This window comes from Coloeus monedula (genome assembly GCF_965178545.1).
Source record: "Coloeus monedula genome assembly, chromosome: 1".
NCBI lineage: Eukaryota > Metazoa > Chordata > Aves > Passeriformes > Corvidae > Coloeus > Coloeus monedula.
The window spans coordinates 24674125-24689657 of NC_138781.1; the positions used below are offsets into that span (position 1 = coordinate 24674125).

Sequence of the window (15533 nt, forward strand, 5' to 3'; positions counted from 1 at the left end):
ATAGATTGAGTTGATAATAACATGAAAAGAGGTCGATGTGTCCTGAATTTATTTAAACATGATAAATTGGTTTGGCTCCAGTAACAACCAACTGAGCCTTCTATCAACAGGTGAACTAGGCCTTTGTTTTGACCTCCTCAATCCCTAAATGTGTAACCATTGAGGAAAAAAATAAGAAAAGAAAAAAAGAGGAAAAAGAAATACTTTAAATAAGTTAAACGCCACCCAGAAAGCTCACTGACTGCTGCTGTGGAGGTTTACCCCTTTAGAGACGAGTAACTAGACATCTCAGTTTCAGTAAGGCAGCCTTGAGTCATCCTCGTTTGCTTTTGCTTAAGTATAATTGAGGAAAATTTTCCATTAAATTTGTCTACTGATCCCTCTAACAGCACTCCCCCAAGGGCTGCCTATCAGTTGCTCCTTTTTGAGAATTCATGACCACTAATCCTGCTGAGAGTAATGGATGATGATTTATTTCAGACACTAGACAGTCACCGGGGAAGAGAAACTAAATGAAGCAGCTACCATAGCTGTTCACATAGAACCTGTTTATTTCCCATCAAAAGTCAGTTTGTTGGAGTACCTCTCAAAAGCCAATTTAAATGATTCCAAAAGAACTGTCTGAAAATATCAAAGAAGTATTAGAAGTCAATGGCTATGAGCTGTTTGGCCAATGTTCCTGCTTCCTTACCATTTACTGGCACCCTATGGACTCCATCTAAATTATGATCCACGGAGCAGCCAAGTCATGGCTCTGTGTACCTATGCCATGTTCTTAGATCTATGTGTGCCTTTAGTCCCATATGGGAACAGTAGGACTGGCCACAGGAGCCTTAGCACACCCCACCCTTCAACACAGGATACAGAGGACTGCTGGAAGTTACTTGCAGTATCTTGTCTCTCCTCACGATTTTTCTGTAAGAGACCTTTTTTTGTTTTTCTTTTTTTGTTGTTTTGTTTCATTTTGGTTTGTTTGTTTGGGTTTGGTTTTGTTTTTTTCTTTTTTTTTTTTTAACTATGCAGTCAAGAAGAAAACAGCAAGCATGACACAATGAATTGCAGTGAGGGAGATACATGGTACCACTTCCATATTTTTTCGACTGACAAATCCTTGTTGATGCAAGATACTGACTAACCAAGCTGAGATGTGAAGTTCAGAATCCTAAAAAATTCTGTTAAAGATGGCTCTAAGGAAGATGATATGTCTGCCCAGCAGACATCAAGCAAAAACTATCCAAGGTTCCACAAGCTGCATTAAATCATAGAGACCCTCATATACCCATTTTACTACAAAAGGAAGACTGAAGCCAGATCATGTCACTGAACCAGCCCCAGTACTAGAAGTAGTCCCCCTGGGAAACTACTTCCCTAAGGCACCTTTTTTGTTCACTCATTACTGCTGCATGGTTGGGCATGCATCCATTGTTGAACAAATGTTACAGTTTTCATCATTTTTTGTCTGTATTCTAATGATTTTTCAAAATAATGAGAAATAAATCTGGGTTAACATCACCTGGAAACTCCTCTCTTTTAAAGCCTGCCCTAACAGCAAATTTTGCAGAGGATTTTTTTTATTATCATGAAAATTTCAATTTAAATTGTGCCATAGGCATTACTGGCTTTAGTGTGAAATAGTTCCTTTAAACAGGTATGATCCAAAGGGAAAAAGAATTCTTAGATGCTTACTTGTTTAAGCTGGCTGATCAAATCAATTCTGGCATGCTAATGGCTCCAAAAGCTTTCACATTACTTCTGTTACTTCAGAACTACTTGTACTAATAATGATACTTGTATGCTAGCAACCATTTGCAATAATTGTACTTTATGGAAAAAGTATTGCTGACTTCACACTATAGAACCCAAGTCACTAGGCACTACCTTTTTAAGGAAATACTTTTTCTTCTTTCTCCCAGGTTTCTAAGATTATTTTCGCATGCTTAGGTAGAGAAGATGAGTGTTGTAGCCTGTCTTCACAACAGAAACTGTGACAGTGTCTGTATGAAAGGGATACCCTGCAGGAAGGTCAACTTAATAGGCCTTTGTCACTTACCCTAAAATCATTTGGTGTGGCTTGAGTTACTGCTGATGCTAGAGGGAAAAGAGATTCCTCTCTTTCCTTCCTCATCTTTGCTTGAAATACAAAGATAACAGACAACTCAAAGTGAAGAAAAGGGCCAAGGACTCCACAGGTTCTGAAGGTCAGGTAATGTATCTGGGACTGTTGTGTCAAAGCTGTCGGTCCTAGACAATTTCAGTTATGGATTTTTCACAATGGTGGGTTGCTGAAAGGAGACTAGCATGGGAAAAGAGCCATGTCAATGAATTATCCTTCTGCATCTCTTTTTTTCTATTCATATGCACCAATCCTGAAATGGCTGGAGCATACCAAGAATTCATCTCTTTGGAAGCCAGAGGAGTCTTGTACCATCTCAACTGCTTTTGTGTGTTGCTCAGCTTCTGGCTCCATGTCTCCCTCAGCCACCTGCTTTATGGGAGACATGGTAATTGAAAATCCACATCTTTGCAGAGGATTTCCATTCTTTGGCGGGGGGGGCTTGTCCTTCTTGCATGCAACTTTATGGGTAGGATGGATGGGAATAGTGGCTTAGTTTGATTTGGTCAGGATACATGTGTTTGCATCCTTGCACCTTCCAAGTACTTCACTAAGAGAAAAGGGCTATAATTTATTGAAAATGTGCATAAAATAGGTTTATACATATGCAGTTTGGACAGGTTTGTCTCAGAGTCTCTTATTACTATTATAATCAGTCAATAACTGTTCTGCTGATGCAGCAGAGTCAAAATGAAGAAAAACTGGCTATAGAGTCAATGATTGATTTCAAGGAACAAGTTTGGAAAAAACAAAACTGTTCACTGAAAGTGATGTCAGGAAATACCTGGACTTGAGCCACAGTGCTTTGGGTCTAATTTATTTATTATTTTAACTTGTTTGAAGCTCACTGAGCTACTTTAGGTTTATGCTGGTATAAACTTACAAGCAGTTATCTTCACTGTCCAGGTTAATTTTAAATCCTTATTGGTCTAATTTGATACCATTCACATGAAAGATAATCTGAAAGAATACTCAAGTACCGTTTATGCCATATACTTTTATTACAATGTTTCAATCACATCATTTGTTGTGCTACCATTTTGTGGTCAGACACACTTCATTGGATCACCTTTTCCTAATGCTGTGGATTTTCCTATCCAAACTGCAGGCTTTTCCATTTCATCCGGATTCTTGACAGCGAGGAACTGTCCTGTCCACGGAGGCAACTTCAGGCAGGCTGTCCAGCTCGGAACGACTGCCTCGCCCGGACACTCGCGGATGCATGGCACAGGGATGCTGCTTTCGGTGCTAGCAGTGCCCCTGAGACACAACCCCTGTGGGGTCCTCGCTCAGGTGCACATCCATGACCCATGCTTTCTGTACACGTCCCCCCGAAGGCAGCTGATAAATAGGGGCTGGATACACCCCCGGCACCTCCCCTAAGACAGGCTGAGGGCGAGACGACCCTCTTGGCTGCGGGGTGGTCAGGAGGCGGTGCCAACCTGCTGTCGGGAGCCCTCCCGCGCCCTCCGCCGCGGCTTTCCCGGGGGCTGTGGCTGCTCGCTCCTGTGCCTGGGCAGGATCCGCCTGTTCGGCGGCCCCCGGCTGGGGGAGGGAAGGGGAGAGAGGACGGGCGCTCCCCCCGGCTTTTCCGCCCCGGAGAGGTCCCCCCCACCCTGAGGCGGGGCTGCTATTTGCCTTCGCCATTACCTCTGCCCGGGACTCCGTTCGGCGAGAGGTGGGGGCCTGGGAGGGGGCGGCTGCCCTCCTTGGAAGAGCCCCTGGGCGGGGAGGGGGGCTGGCCGCGGCTGCTGCTTGGCCTGGTCGGAGGCACCACGTCAGCTCCCCACAGCCGCGGGGGCCGCGATGGGCGACCCCAAGTGACTGCAGCCCCGACCCCGGTCCCGGGACAGAGGAGCGATGGGGCGGCGCTGCCCGCCGCAAGGGGCGGCCCGGCGCCGCCGGCCCTCGGGGGCACAGCGCGGGCAGCTCCCCTCACACCCACCCCGGCCCCCTCCCCCGGGAAGGGAGAAGCCGTCTGCCGGGCAGACGTGGCAGGCAAGCCCGCCAGCTTTCCCTCAGCTGGGTGGGCGGATGGCCGTCGCGAAGGGGAGCTGCCGGGAGTGCCCATCCTCCTCCCTGCACCCGGAGAGTCCCGTTCAGCGGGCCGGGAGGCGGGGAGCGCTCGGGGCGGTGGCTGCGGGGCGCCCCGGGCTCCCCTCGCACACACACACTGCCCGAGCGGCCGCGAAGCCGGGAAGGGAGACTGGCAGGGCTCTGGCCGGAGATGCTTCCCCGGGGAAAGCGAACCTCCGGGACGCGAACGGGCTCCGCCGAGGGCTGCGGGCGGGCTGAGGGGCTGTCGGTGCCCCCGGCACCCGCTGTCCGCGGGAAAACGACAGGGGAGCGGGACCGGAGTGACCGTGCTAGAGGGGTCGTGCTAGGGGATGGGGAGAGCGTCGCCTTTTGCCTTTGGTTGCAGTGGGACTGCGGAGAGAGGTTGGGCTGGGATCCAGCCTCGTCCCAGCTGCCCCGGCCGCTTCCCCGCGGGGCGGGAGGTGCCGCAGGCCCTGGACAGCTCCCGCTTTGAACGCCGTCGGGGCGCTGCCAGCCGGCTGCCCGGCGAGGCTCCCGGCCGCACTCTCAGAAAAGCGGGGCGAGAGGGGCGTGGGACGGCTGAGGGGAAGGGAAAAAAAAGAAAAAAAAAGGGAAAAAAAAAAAAAAAAAAGAGACGACGAGTCAGATTTTCCTTCCGAAAGCCTCAGTGTCCACGTCCTCAAAGCATGGAACCAATTTAGCGTCGCCGCCCCCCCGCCGCTGCTGCTGCCAAGGCTGCTGTGGAGGGCTGGAGACACGGGGCACGTGACAGCCGGGGCGGCGCCGGGACCCTCCTGCGGTATAAGTAGGGCGGACCGGGGCTGGGTTAATTTAGCGTCCCGGGCAGCAGGTTTCTGCTAAGGTTGGAGTTACTCCTCGAGACTGTATGCCTGCGTCCCACAGGCGATAGCTAACCAACCGACTCGGCACCACAAGGAGTCTGCATGTCTTGCAACTAGACATGCTCAGCTTTGTGGATACACGGATTTGGTTGCTGCTCGCAGTAACTTCATACCTAGCAACAGGCCAACGTAAGTGCTTTCTGCTTGTTTGTGACAGGGGTGGTGGCAGGGGTGGCTGTCCGGCTTTGTCCCGACCCTCTGTGCTTTGTCCCGACGCCCGCCCCACGCACGGCAGTCTACGGGGAGTTGCCGCTTCCCAAGCGGTAGAGACCAGCTCATAAACTGCCACCTCCGTCCCAGATCAGAATCTAGATTCTTTCTTTCCCTCAGAAAAAGATGGCAAATGGCCAACGAGATCCCCATCTAAGAAAAAAAAAAAAAAGAAACATTTAAAAAAAGGGACAAACTCCCCCCCGCCCCGCCCCAGACGGGCTCGTAGGAGGACGCAAAGCCTCATCTCCAGCGCAGATGCTGGGAGGACATACAAATGCGGGCTGGGAGGAGAGTGCTTGCGGCGAGCGGAAGAACCCAGGCTGCACTTCTGTGAGACTTCGGCGCGCTTTCCGAAGCAGGGAGCCGTGGGGAGCGGGAGAGCAGCGGCTCATCCATCCCTGCCCTCCCTCCCTCCGAGGGGCTCCCAGCGGGGCCCGCTCCGCGCGCGGGGCGCCCCCTGCGGGCCGCTCGGGGCGCGCTCGGAGCCGGCGCGGCGGGCGGAGCTGCCCGCGGCCCGGGGCGCTCCCGCACGCTGAGCGCCGGGCTCCGGGGAGGGGAGGGCCGTATGGGGCGGGAGGAGGGAGTCAGGGAAGGAGCAGTGCTCTGCGCTAGTGCGAAAAAGGAGCGAGTGCAGCTCTCCTCCTCTCGCTGGATGAGGATGTAGTGCTTCCTCATCGCAGTGAGCGAAGCGCACCCCCCCCCCCCCCGCTCCGCGCACACACCCCGCACACTGAGATGGGAGGGAAACGCGCCCCACCACTCGGCTGGGGGCGAAGCGGAGCCTTCCTGCGAGGCAGCACCCTGTGAAGGATCCTCCGAGCCCCTGGCCACCGTGGCTTTGACCCAGGGTTTGGCCGCGTTCCAGGGCGGAGGCGGGAGGGAGCAGCCGTGCGCTGCCCGCTCCTGGCTCTGGGAGCCCCCAGGAAGATGCCCCCCCCCGGAAAGGTGCCCCGGGTCGCCCTCGTCGGGGCGGGGGGCAGCGGCGGGGCCGTTCTGGAGGGGCGTTCTGGGGACGTCCGCCCAACCCCGGCCTTCGCAAAGGAGACGGAGCGGTTCGTGTGAGGGTCCCCGAACACGACCGCCCCGCGCTTCCTGCAGGGAATTTGGGTGGGCGCCATTGTCACCGGCACCTGGGGGCAGTAATGGCTTTAGTTTTATGCTGGGTTAGCACAGGCAGTCTGTGTGTACTGCGGCGGAATTCCAGTGCTTTCAGCATTTCAGCACTGTTACCTTTTTCTGGACTGCACGAATCATCGGAATTTAGTGTGCTCATACATTGCCAAAGTGACACGTCGCGGAAAAACATCCAACAACCTGTTAGTGGTGCTATTAAATTGCTGGCAGTTAAGTGTGATGTGAGACTCTTTTATTATAGTGAGTTTGAGACAAAATAGATTTTTAATTTCTAAAAAATTAAGGAAGTCAGAAAATTTGTATCTCCAGCTAGTGAAAAAAGAGCTTACTCACACTTAGCAGTACATAACATACAGAGATAGTTATTTGCAATTTGGCATTAAATAGCTTCAAACTGTTCCCTGTTACACAGTTTTACAGGAAATTGTGGAAATAGGGATTTTGGCTAGAACCTTTCCCCATAAAAAGTGGGATTGGGCCATTGATATTAAAGTTTCAGGTTACTCCTACAATTTAATATCTTCACACATGACAGTCTGTGTGGGTTTATTAATCTCTTGCATGAACACATATAGGATAATACATAGGTGTGGGGGTTTTTCTATGGAGCTATGTTTAAACATGTTTAGAGCAGGTTTATAGTTGATATCTGCCTTTTTACTGTATCAGCCATATTACTTGTCTTGATTTCATTAGCAAGTTTGTTTTGAATTTGAAATATAGGGTGATTTCACCTGTGAGTCTTTCCAATCTAAGATAATCATCTTAAAAGTAAGAACTTATATTAAGAAAATGTTTATTGCATTAAGAAAATCAGCAAAATTTCATCTTGAATAAAAAGCAGCAAATTTAATTTTTAATTTAAAGCAAGTTTAAAATTTAAAACTTATAAAATATTTTATATCTAATTATCTCTTTTTTTCTTTCCCTTCTGTTTGCAGATGTGAGTGAGGTCAGTATAATTTTTTTAATCTAATATGTGACACTCCAATTAACAGGCTAGGCTTTGCTTCTTGTGGCAGTATTATTTTCTAACATTTACTCCCAAGATGGTCGTGGAAAAGTGGTGATTAAATCCTGAAGGCACTGCCTGGAAAGGTATCCACCCCAATTTCTCAAGTGGGATGGCCTTTTTAAGAGACTGCCTTCATAGGTGTAGAGACCATGAGGGGAAAGTAACGGAGCAGTGCTGTTTGGACATTGTACCTGGCAGTTTGGATTGGAGATGACTCTACTTTAAAGCCAGTTTTACAGTCTAGATTTCATTGCACAGTAGGATTATGAAAGAGCTCGGGTGTGACTTTTTTTTTTTTTTTAATTCCAATATTTTAGGCTGTAACAGTTATAATATTGTCAGTCTTCAACACATTTTAATACAGTTACGTGCATCTTTGCTATATATAACTTGCCTTCAAAGTAATTTTAAATCACAGAGCATAGTTAAATATACTGTATTGAGAAAAAGTATACTTCTGTAAGAAGATGAGTCTAAGTATATGCATTATTTTAGTTTAAAATACTGGCAGAAACTGTAACTTTTTTTTTTTTAATTCTCTTCTTTATTTTTTTCCAGGCACCTGCAGGGCGGAAGGTAAGCATTTTTATTTTTCTTGTGTGTAAATGAACATGATATCAGGTAGTCTTCAGCAGATTAATATTTTGTTGAATATTGGATGAAAGGAAAATTGACTATGTTGATTATTTTCAGTGTTCTCTGAAAATAGCTGTAGTGCTGAGATGAATAGGTAGTAAAAAGGAGAGAACAATCAATGTTGCATCTTAATACCAGGGTAGATTCAAATATTGAATTAAAGATGCTTTACCTATGAGCAGAACTAAGCCTACCAAGACCTGAATGGCATCAAAGTATCATTCTTATTTAAATAGAGTTCCTTTGGAAAGATTTACATGAATTGAATAGTACAACAATATCCACACAGGTCTAAAAGGCAAAATAGATTCTATATTATTTCTAAAAGTTACTGCAGTTAAACTAGAACTAGTTATTTAGTAGGAAAAAAAACCCAGTTTTGCAAGTACTTCAGCGGTCTGTGCAGTGACAGTTTAATTCACACAATAGTGGCAGTGGCTAATCTATTTCCAGTAGATTATTGCAGACAAAAATATGCTGTCTGTGGAAAATAGCTGTTGGACCTTCTTTTCCTTTTAATTTAATCTATTATTAATATGTCTGTTTCCCTGTATTGTCCTGGAAAATGTCCATGGTAACTCATTAAGTGTTATTTTCTTTCGGCAGGGCCCTAGAGGAGACAAAGGGCCACAGGGAGAAAGGGTAAGGAATTAGATTGACATTTACTTGTGATCTTTGAACAGTAGTTGTTGGAAGACCAGTAGGAAAAAACTAAGTTTAAGCATTGCTGTGAGATTAAATGATTCTACCCATACAAGCTTGCATGTACAATTCCATTAAAAAAAAAAAAAAAAAACAAGTTACCTATGTACCACATTCTGCCGTGGCAATACTTCATCAGCCTAATTGTGGTCATTGTGCCTGAACAGATGTGATTGAAATCATAGCACAGCCTAGCTCTTCAAGTGATGATTTGAAAAACATTTTTCCAGCTGCTCACAGTAGAAATAATGCATAGAAATGCAGAGGGAAAAGTTGACATGTAAAGATGCAATCTTTGAACAATACAGTGTACGGATAAGCTCTCTACATAAAACCTGAATAGACTAAGCCAGTTTTGAAGATCGTTCATTACCTGTGCCTCCAATGATGTTTTGGAAAAGCTCTTTCCTTGGCAGCTGGGCATTTGTTATCTAGCTTCTGCCAGTCAAAGTGGATGCTGCTAAAATATACTGCTAAAGGCTCTACTGTAAAAGTAACCATAAATAAGGACAGTTGAATAATTTAATTGTAATGTTCATTCATATTGCTGATATCTGCTTTTTTGGTTTGCTTCTGCATCATTGCTGCTTTTTGTAAAGTGGTATTCTGCAATTCACATATTTATCTGGGTTGTGTGTAGTTACATGTCTTTTTTTGTATATTTTGAAAATGAAAATGCCGTAGTACTGATGAGGGAGCTCTTGAAGATTTCTGAGATCATGGTATGCTGACAAATGTAATGGAAGCTATTACGAGGAGTATATCTGTGTGATCAGCTGGATATTTGCTTTGGGCTGCCACTAACTAAATTTGTTTGATGAAACTAGATGCTTCCTTTGTTCTGAAGGCAACAAGCCTAATTTTGCTTCTTTAGAAATCCATTTATTATGGATTTCATTTAGTACTGAACTGGGTCCAAAATACTCAACAAATTAAATACCTCACATCAATTGCCATGATGCCAAAACTTGACCACCTTTGTGTACTGAGGATGAAAGAATGTAAGGACAAATGTTACCAGACTGAACACAGATGATTTCAACCTGTTGTAAAAGAAGTTCTGACAGTGGTAGCAGAGGGACAGTATCAAAAATCTGTAGAAGAGCACTGCTTAATTTTAATTGGATTTGCAATTGTACCAGCAAACAGTCTATACTGATTAAAAACTGACCTTGGACTAACTCTGGATTCATGTTAATTCATATCAGTAGGGCTGACCTTTTCATATCCTCAGCTGGGCAAATTTTAGGCTCTCAGGATCTAACAGGCTGTGTGGGTCCACATGGGTCACTTGGGGTTCCTAAGTCCAAAGTTTGTCACTTAACATGAAACTCCCCAGTTTGGAGATGACGTTTTGGTAGCATAAATCCAATATTGCTCCCATAAATCTTCTCAAATATGGAGCTCCAGTATGTATCTGATACAAGGTGTAGCAAGGTAACATAAAATCAGACTATGCTTATTCTCTCAACATCTATTGAAATCCTTGACCGTGCGTATATAGCGCTGCTGTAGGATGTGCTGTGGGTGCCTGGTTGTTAGAGAAGTTACCACATCAGAGATTTCTTCAGCTGCTTCTAATTTTCACTGTATAATTCTCTTTTTAACTCTAGGGTCCACCAGGTCCACCAGGCAGAGATGGTGAAGATGGTCTACCAGGTCCTCCAGGGCCCCCTGGTCCTCCAGGTCTTGGCGGAGTAAGGCATCCAAACTTTCTATTACCAGAACTCATAAGCTGTGCTTTGTGACCAAGATGAAATTTATCTCTTCTGAAAAACACTGTTGTTGAGTTGAAGAGTGGAAGAAACATTCTCTTGCGAGCCATAAGAAATTGATGGTCCCGGTTCCAGTGGAACTGTCCTTGGGGTGTATATATTCCATGGAAAATATGGATTCTGTATTGAACAGGGACTTAGGAAGAAGAGCAAATCAACCCTGTTATTTAGCATTAAATTTACACAGTGATAATGTGTATGGGTTAGGAATCAACTAAATGAAACCAGTGCTGTTAAGTAGATGGGGAAAAGAAAGCTTTGTGGTTGGATTCAAGAGACAGCAACTGTATTGGAATAAGCTGAAGAAGACAATTCCTTAAGCAAAAAATCAATTGAAAGTTCTGCAGAATTTTAGACTATCGTACATTAGAATTTTTTCTTTTTCTCTGTATTTCTCCTGCAGAACTGGAAATGGGCTGTTGTGTACACACTTTGTGCACAAGTGTCCATCGTGCACTCTCTGCAGAATGCTGAATTTAACTCTTTGCTTGACATTAGCTTGCACAGGGAGCATGAAGACATAGACAGTGTTGTATTGATCAAGTTTAGTAAGTCCTTCTGCATGGAAGAATGCTCTTTTGACTTCAGTGTGAACAGCAATAGTTTATTTTGCTGGTTGCAAATATCAAACTGTTTTCATTAATTTTTCTTATTTTAATTACGTTAATAAAACAAGCAAGAAAAGGGGTTTTGATTGTGTTGTGGAGAACCTTTTCCCATTTTGATAAAATATCAAAAATCCATTGCAGTGTTTCTGAGGCTGCATGGTCCTCAGATGTTTCTGAAGCAGAAGGGCCCACTTCATGCAATAGTTACTCAGGGCTGGTACATGAATTTTACTTATGCATATTTTTTCACTGCTTTGCTTAACTTCCCTTATTGGAAATTAGGCAGAATAATTTGAGAGTTTCAAGAAAGCTTTCAATTTTAAATGAGCACTGAATTTACATTCCTGATTTTCAGTTCACACTATCGCAATGCCTCTCTATCACTTGTGCAGAGATATTTAGGTTTGAAAGGGCCTTCCCAGTAAAATCAAGTCTTTGGAAATAAGTGCATAGAAATGTGTTTATAATAGGGCTGTATTTACTGAGTTATATATATGCTGCTTTAACAAACCCCATAGCAAGTATAACAAATCAGATGATATTTACATGTAGAATGTTGATTAAAAATACTTTTTGAAGTAAAATTCTTAGTATTTTCATTTCAACCTTTTTATTACCTACAGAACTTCGCTGCTCAATATGATCCATCTAAAGCAGCAGATTTTGGCCCAGGACCTATGGTAGGTATATGACATAGCACACTTGGTAACTCGCATGGATAATGTGTTTAAGATTTTCCTTTGACACTAATTCAGCTGTATTAATGAAAAGAATAGTGTTAAAATTAGTGGTTTGATCATATGTTGACCTTGACTGGAAACTGATCCTTTAATTTATGATAATGTAAAGTGTTTTAAATAGTGTTAGGACTTGAAATATGGTTTTGGATCTGTATATTCATCTCCAATATAGCACTGCTGGGTCTTGTCTTTAACTCTGTTTGTTGACCACACTTCCATGAGTCAATTAATCAGTCTCTTAATCTGATGTTAGATAACATGTACTTTGATATAGTATTACTTTACCCATATTGAGACAGAAAATTGTGTTTTATGAATGAGATTAACTGTAAAGCTGCTCTCTAAAACAGACACAGGCCTAAAAAGTAACTCAGCATCTTGTCTCCATTTGGTGATGATTTTTCCTCCATGGCTGTACAACTCTTTTGATATCCTTGAATTGCACAGATTTTTTTAGGAAATGGGCCACAACATTTGGTTCTCAACATCTGAATGTTAGTACTTGGTACTATAAGGCTATTCTGAGGACTACTCAGAATATAGCTCACTGTATACTATGAACAAATGGAATTTAAGGGGTCTATTGCCTCTCCATAGGAATTTCTAACCCTTTCTTATGTTAGCAAATATTTTCACTGTACATAGATAGCAGAATATGGGTTAAATTCACCACACATGCTGACGTCACAGACAGTGCCTCTGATGAGTGAGCAGCAGGATGAAGGATGACCAGGGTTATTCTTGGTCAAGTGCTTGTCTCCACTTCCAAAAATACTCTAATATTACAGGGATTTTGGAAAATACTTTGGCATCCACTTAGTTATGAAATATAGGAAAATAGGAGTACCTTTAATCAAGTTCTGCCCTCAGTGTCTGATGATTATTCAGAAAACGTAGATGAGGATTTATTTGAGGTGTCACAATTTCTAAGTTCCAATTTTTGAGCCAGTTAGGTTCATTTGACAGAAACAGCAGTAGAATCTACCTATTTTGAGGAAGTTTTAAGTTTCACAAAGAATATGTAAAAGATTGTGAAGGGAAAAATATTTATGGAATATAATTTGTGAAGAAATTAACAGGATTTATGCAGCACATACGATTCAGACTAGAAACAGTTATTTTTCCTAGAACTACTGCATATTTTCATATCCACAACATTGTTTTAACTTTCATGAGTAAATGCCTGGAATTAATGTGTATTTATTCCTCTTTATAAAAGGTATTCAGTCTTATGGGAAAGCTACATAAGCCATTGAAAAGTTGGCATATGATTTTAATCTTGTAATGAGAAAATCTAAAAGACTTTCTGAGAAAGTTTTAAAAACAATTAAAAACATAATGATTTCTGTTGAAACATCTCCTAAATCATTTGTTTGGACTGTACAAGTCCAAGTTAAATTTTGGTTCACAATTGTTTGCTTGCTTAGTAAATCTTAAAATCTTAAACTGTTAAGAGAGAGCACTAATCTGCAGAAATTTCCTTTTTTAGAAGTGATTTTCTGACCCTGTTTTTTCAATATACATGTAAATTCTAAATAATGTCAAGGAGAGTATATTAGTGACTTATTTTGCAAGTGAAATGAAGAAAATTTAATCAAAACCAGAAAACAATGAAATATTTAGATAGAAGTAGATCATTATTGGAAATAGATGTGTACACAATATGTGTAAGAGCCTTTCATAATGCGTTATGACCCTCATCTTTAAACTCTGGACATTTCTGCACAGGAAGGGTAGAAGGAAGAATTCACTAAAGAATGAATCAGTTCACTTGCTAGCAAGCCAGAATAGATTAAGAAACCTAATCATAAAGTTCACCGCCGTAACGGTACATTCCTAACCATCGCAGTGGATTCTGGCACGGGTTTGTTGCCATTGGAAGATGTTTGCACTTGGGCTGCCTGAGCAAATTCATGCAGATCTCTTAACTTCCTCAGACTTCATTTGAACATTGCACAATGAAAACTGTGATGCTAACCAGTATTTTAGGAATGCTGAGAATTGGTGTTATAGATAAGTTTTATATAATTGTGACGTTTTTAAAAAGGTTTTGTAATTTTTCTTCCCTAGGGTTTAATGGGACCCAGAGGCCCACCTGGAGCATCTGGACCCCCTGTGAGTACAGTCTTATCTCTCCTACTGACATTGACATACCTGTAAAATTACAAATTATCTTGTTTGGAAACTAAAAATATCTCCCTTATTTTCTAGGGTCCTCCTGGTTTCCAAGGCCTTCCTGGTGAGCCTGGTGAACCTGGTCAAACAGTAAGTACAGGTTTCATGTACAGACACTGGAATAGCACACCAAAGTAGGCTTGTAATGCTTAGGCCCCTTTCTCCTATCCATGTGCACTTCTTTGAATGTTTGGATACTCCTGCTTGATCCTGTTACAGAAACAGAGCTAAACACTAAGATTCAGGCTCTCTCCAATTGGAATCATAAACTGCAAAGTCAGTTAGTCTCCAACTACACCCCAACTCAAGTCAGAAAACAGTGGGAAGATGTATGTGAAGAATGATGCTTTAAGTAATCCTCAATCTATTTTTAACAGGGTCCCCAGGGTCCTCGTGGTCCCCCTGGTCCTCCAGGAAAGGCTGGTGAAGATGTAAGTTGTTATTAAATGTCTCTCATCTCTTTTGGGGTGGTGATTCAAGTCTAGCAACCAGGTTATTGTTAAGCTAAGAATTCTATTGACCATATTTTTTACATTGTTAAATAAATAAGTCCCTGAATTAATTATTTTATGGTACAAGAGCTGCAGTAGGTTGGGATTGTACAGAAAATCAGATAACTTCCAAACCACTCCAAATATATTATTTAACTTCCTGAATACAGGGAGAAGAAAACTTGAAAGTTAACAGTCTGCCTGTATTTATAGAAAAAGAGAAGCCTTGCCAATGTATTTTCTTTTTTCCTAATGGTTTGTGTTGTTATTTTATAAAAGCTTTCCTCCTTAGTGCATCTTTATTGCATATTTTAGGGTCACCCTGGCAAACCTGGAAGACCTGGTGAGAGGGGTGTTGCTGGCCCTCAGGTATGTAGTGATCCACTGAATATGGTACAAACCAGTTCACTAATTAATGAAACCTAACAACCTTTCTGAATTTCACCACATTAATGATCTAGTGATATTCCTTATATGGATTAATACAATTTCAGTCCTTACCTGCAGGGATATCATATAGTTGTATTTTTGTTTTGTTTCCCTGCCCTATTCCCACAAAATGAGTATATATAATGCAATGAGTAACAGAAGTGGCATAGTGAGGAGTTACACAGGAGCAGGTAAGCAGGCACCTTGGCAGAGAAAGTTTAAAAAGCTGTCCTATCACATGGTAATGCATGAAATTTCTGAGGTTTAGAACTGGAAAAATCAGGTAGATTACTGTTAGTCTTGAAATAAGTCTGGTTCTGAGAGGTTAGGATCTAGATTCTGTTCCTTATTTGAATGATAATGACCCAGATCTACTTGTTAATTGTGTTGAAAGACTTATTCATCATCTTTCCTTTTAACTCTACTGTATAATGCGAGAGACAATCATTCGTGCACTGTGTGTTTTTAGGGTGCTCGTGGTTTCCCTGGAACTCCTGGTCTGCCTGGCTTTAAGGGAATTAGGGTGAGTACATACATACTTTTCCCTGAATATTTAAGACTAA

The 15533-nt window shown here is 43.0% G+C and overlaps 1 protein-coding gene across 1 annotated transcript in view; it reads left to right on the forward strand.

Moving 5' to 3' along the window:
* Nucleotides 1–5111: 5111 nt before the first annotated feature.
* The window catches only part of COL1A2 (collagen type I alpha 2 chain), a gene marked incomplete at both ends in the record, with an annotated part of 38684 nt that continues 28262 nt past the window's right edge, over nt 5112–15533 (forward strand). The window contains 12 exons of the mRNA XM_082283706.1: nt 5112–5181; nt 6131–6323; nt 7973–7990; nt 8657–8692; nt 9393–9474; nt 10366–10449; nt 11759–11815; nt 13946–13990; nt 14087–14140; nt 14428–14481; nt 14857–14910; nt 15440–15493. Coding sequence (XP_082139832.1) covers nt 5112–5181; nt 6131–6323; nt 7973–7990; nt 8657–8692; nt 9393–9474; nt 10366–10449; nt 11759–11815; nt 13946–13990; nt 14087–14140; nt 14428–14481; nt 14857–14910; nt 15440–15493 — 801 coding nt within the window. The remainder of the gene's footprint in view (nt 5182–6130; nt 6324–7972; nt 7991–8656; nt 8693–9392; nt 9475–10365; nt 10450–11758; nt 11816–13945; nt 13991–14086; nt 14141–14427; nt 14482–14856; nt 14911–15439; nt 15494–15533) is intronic.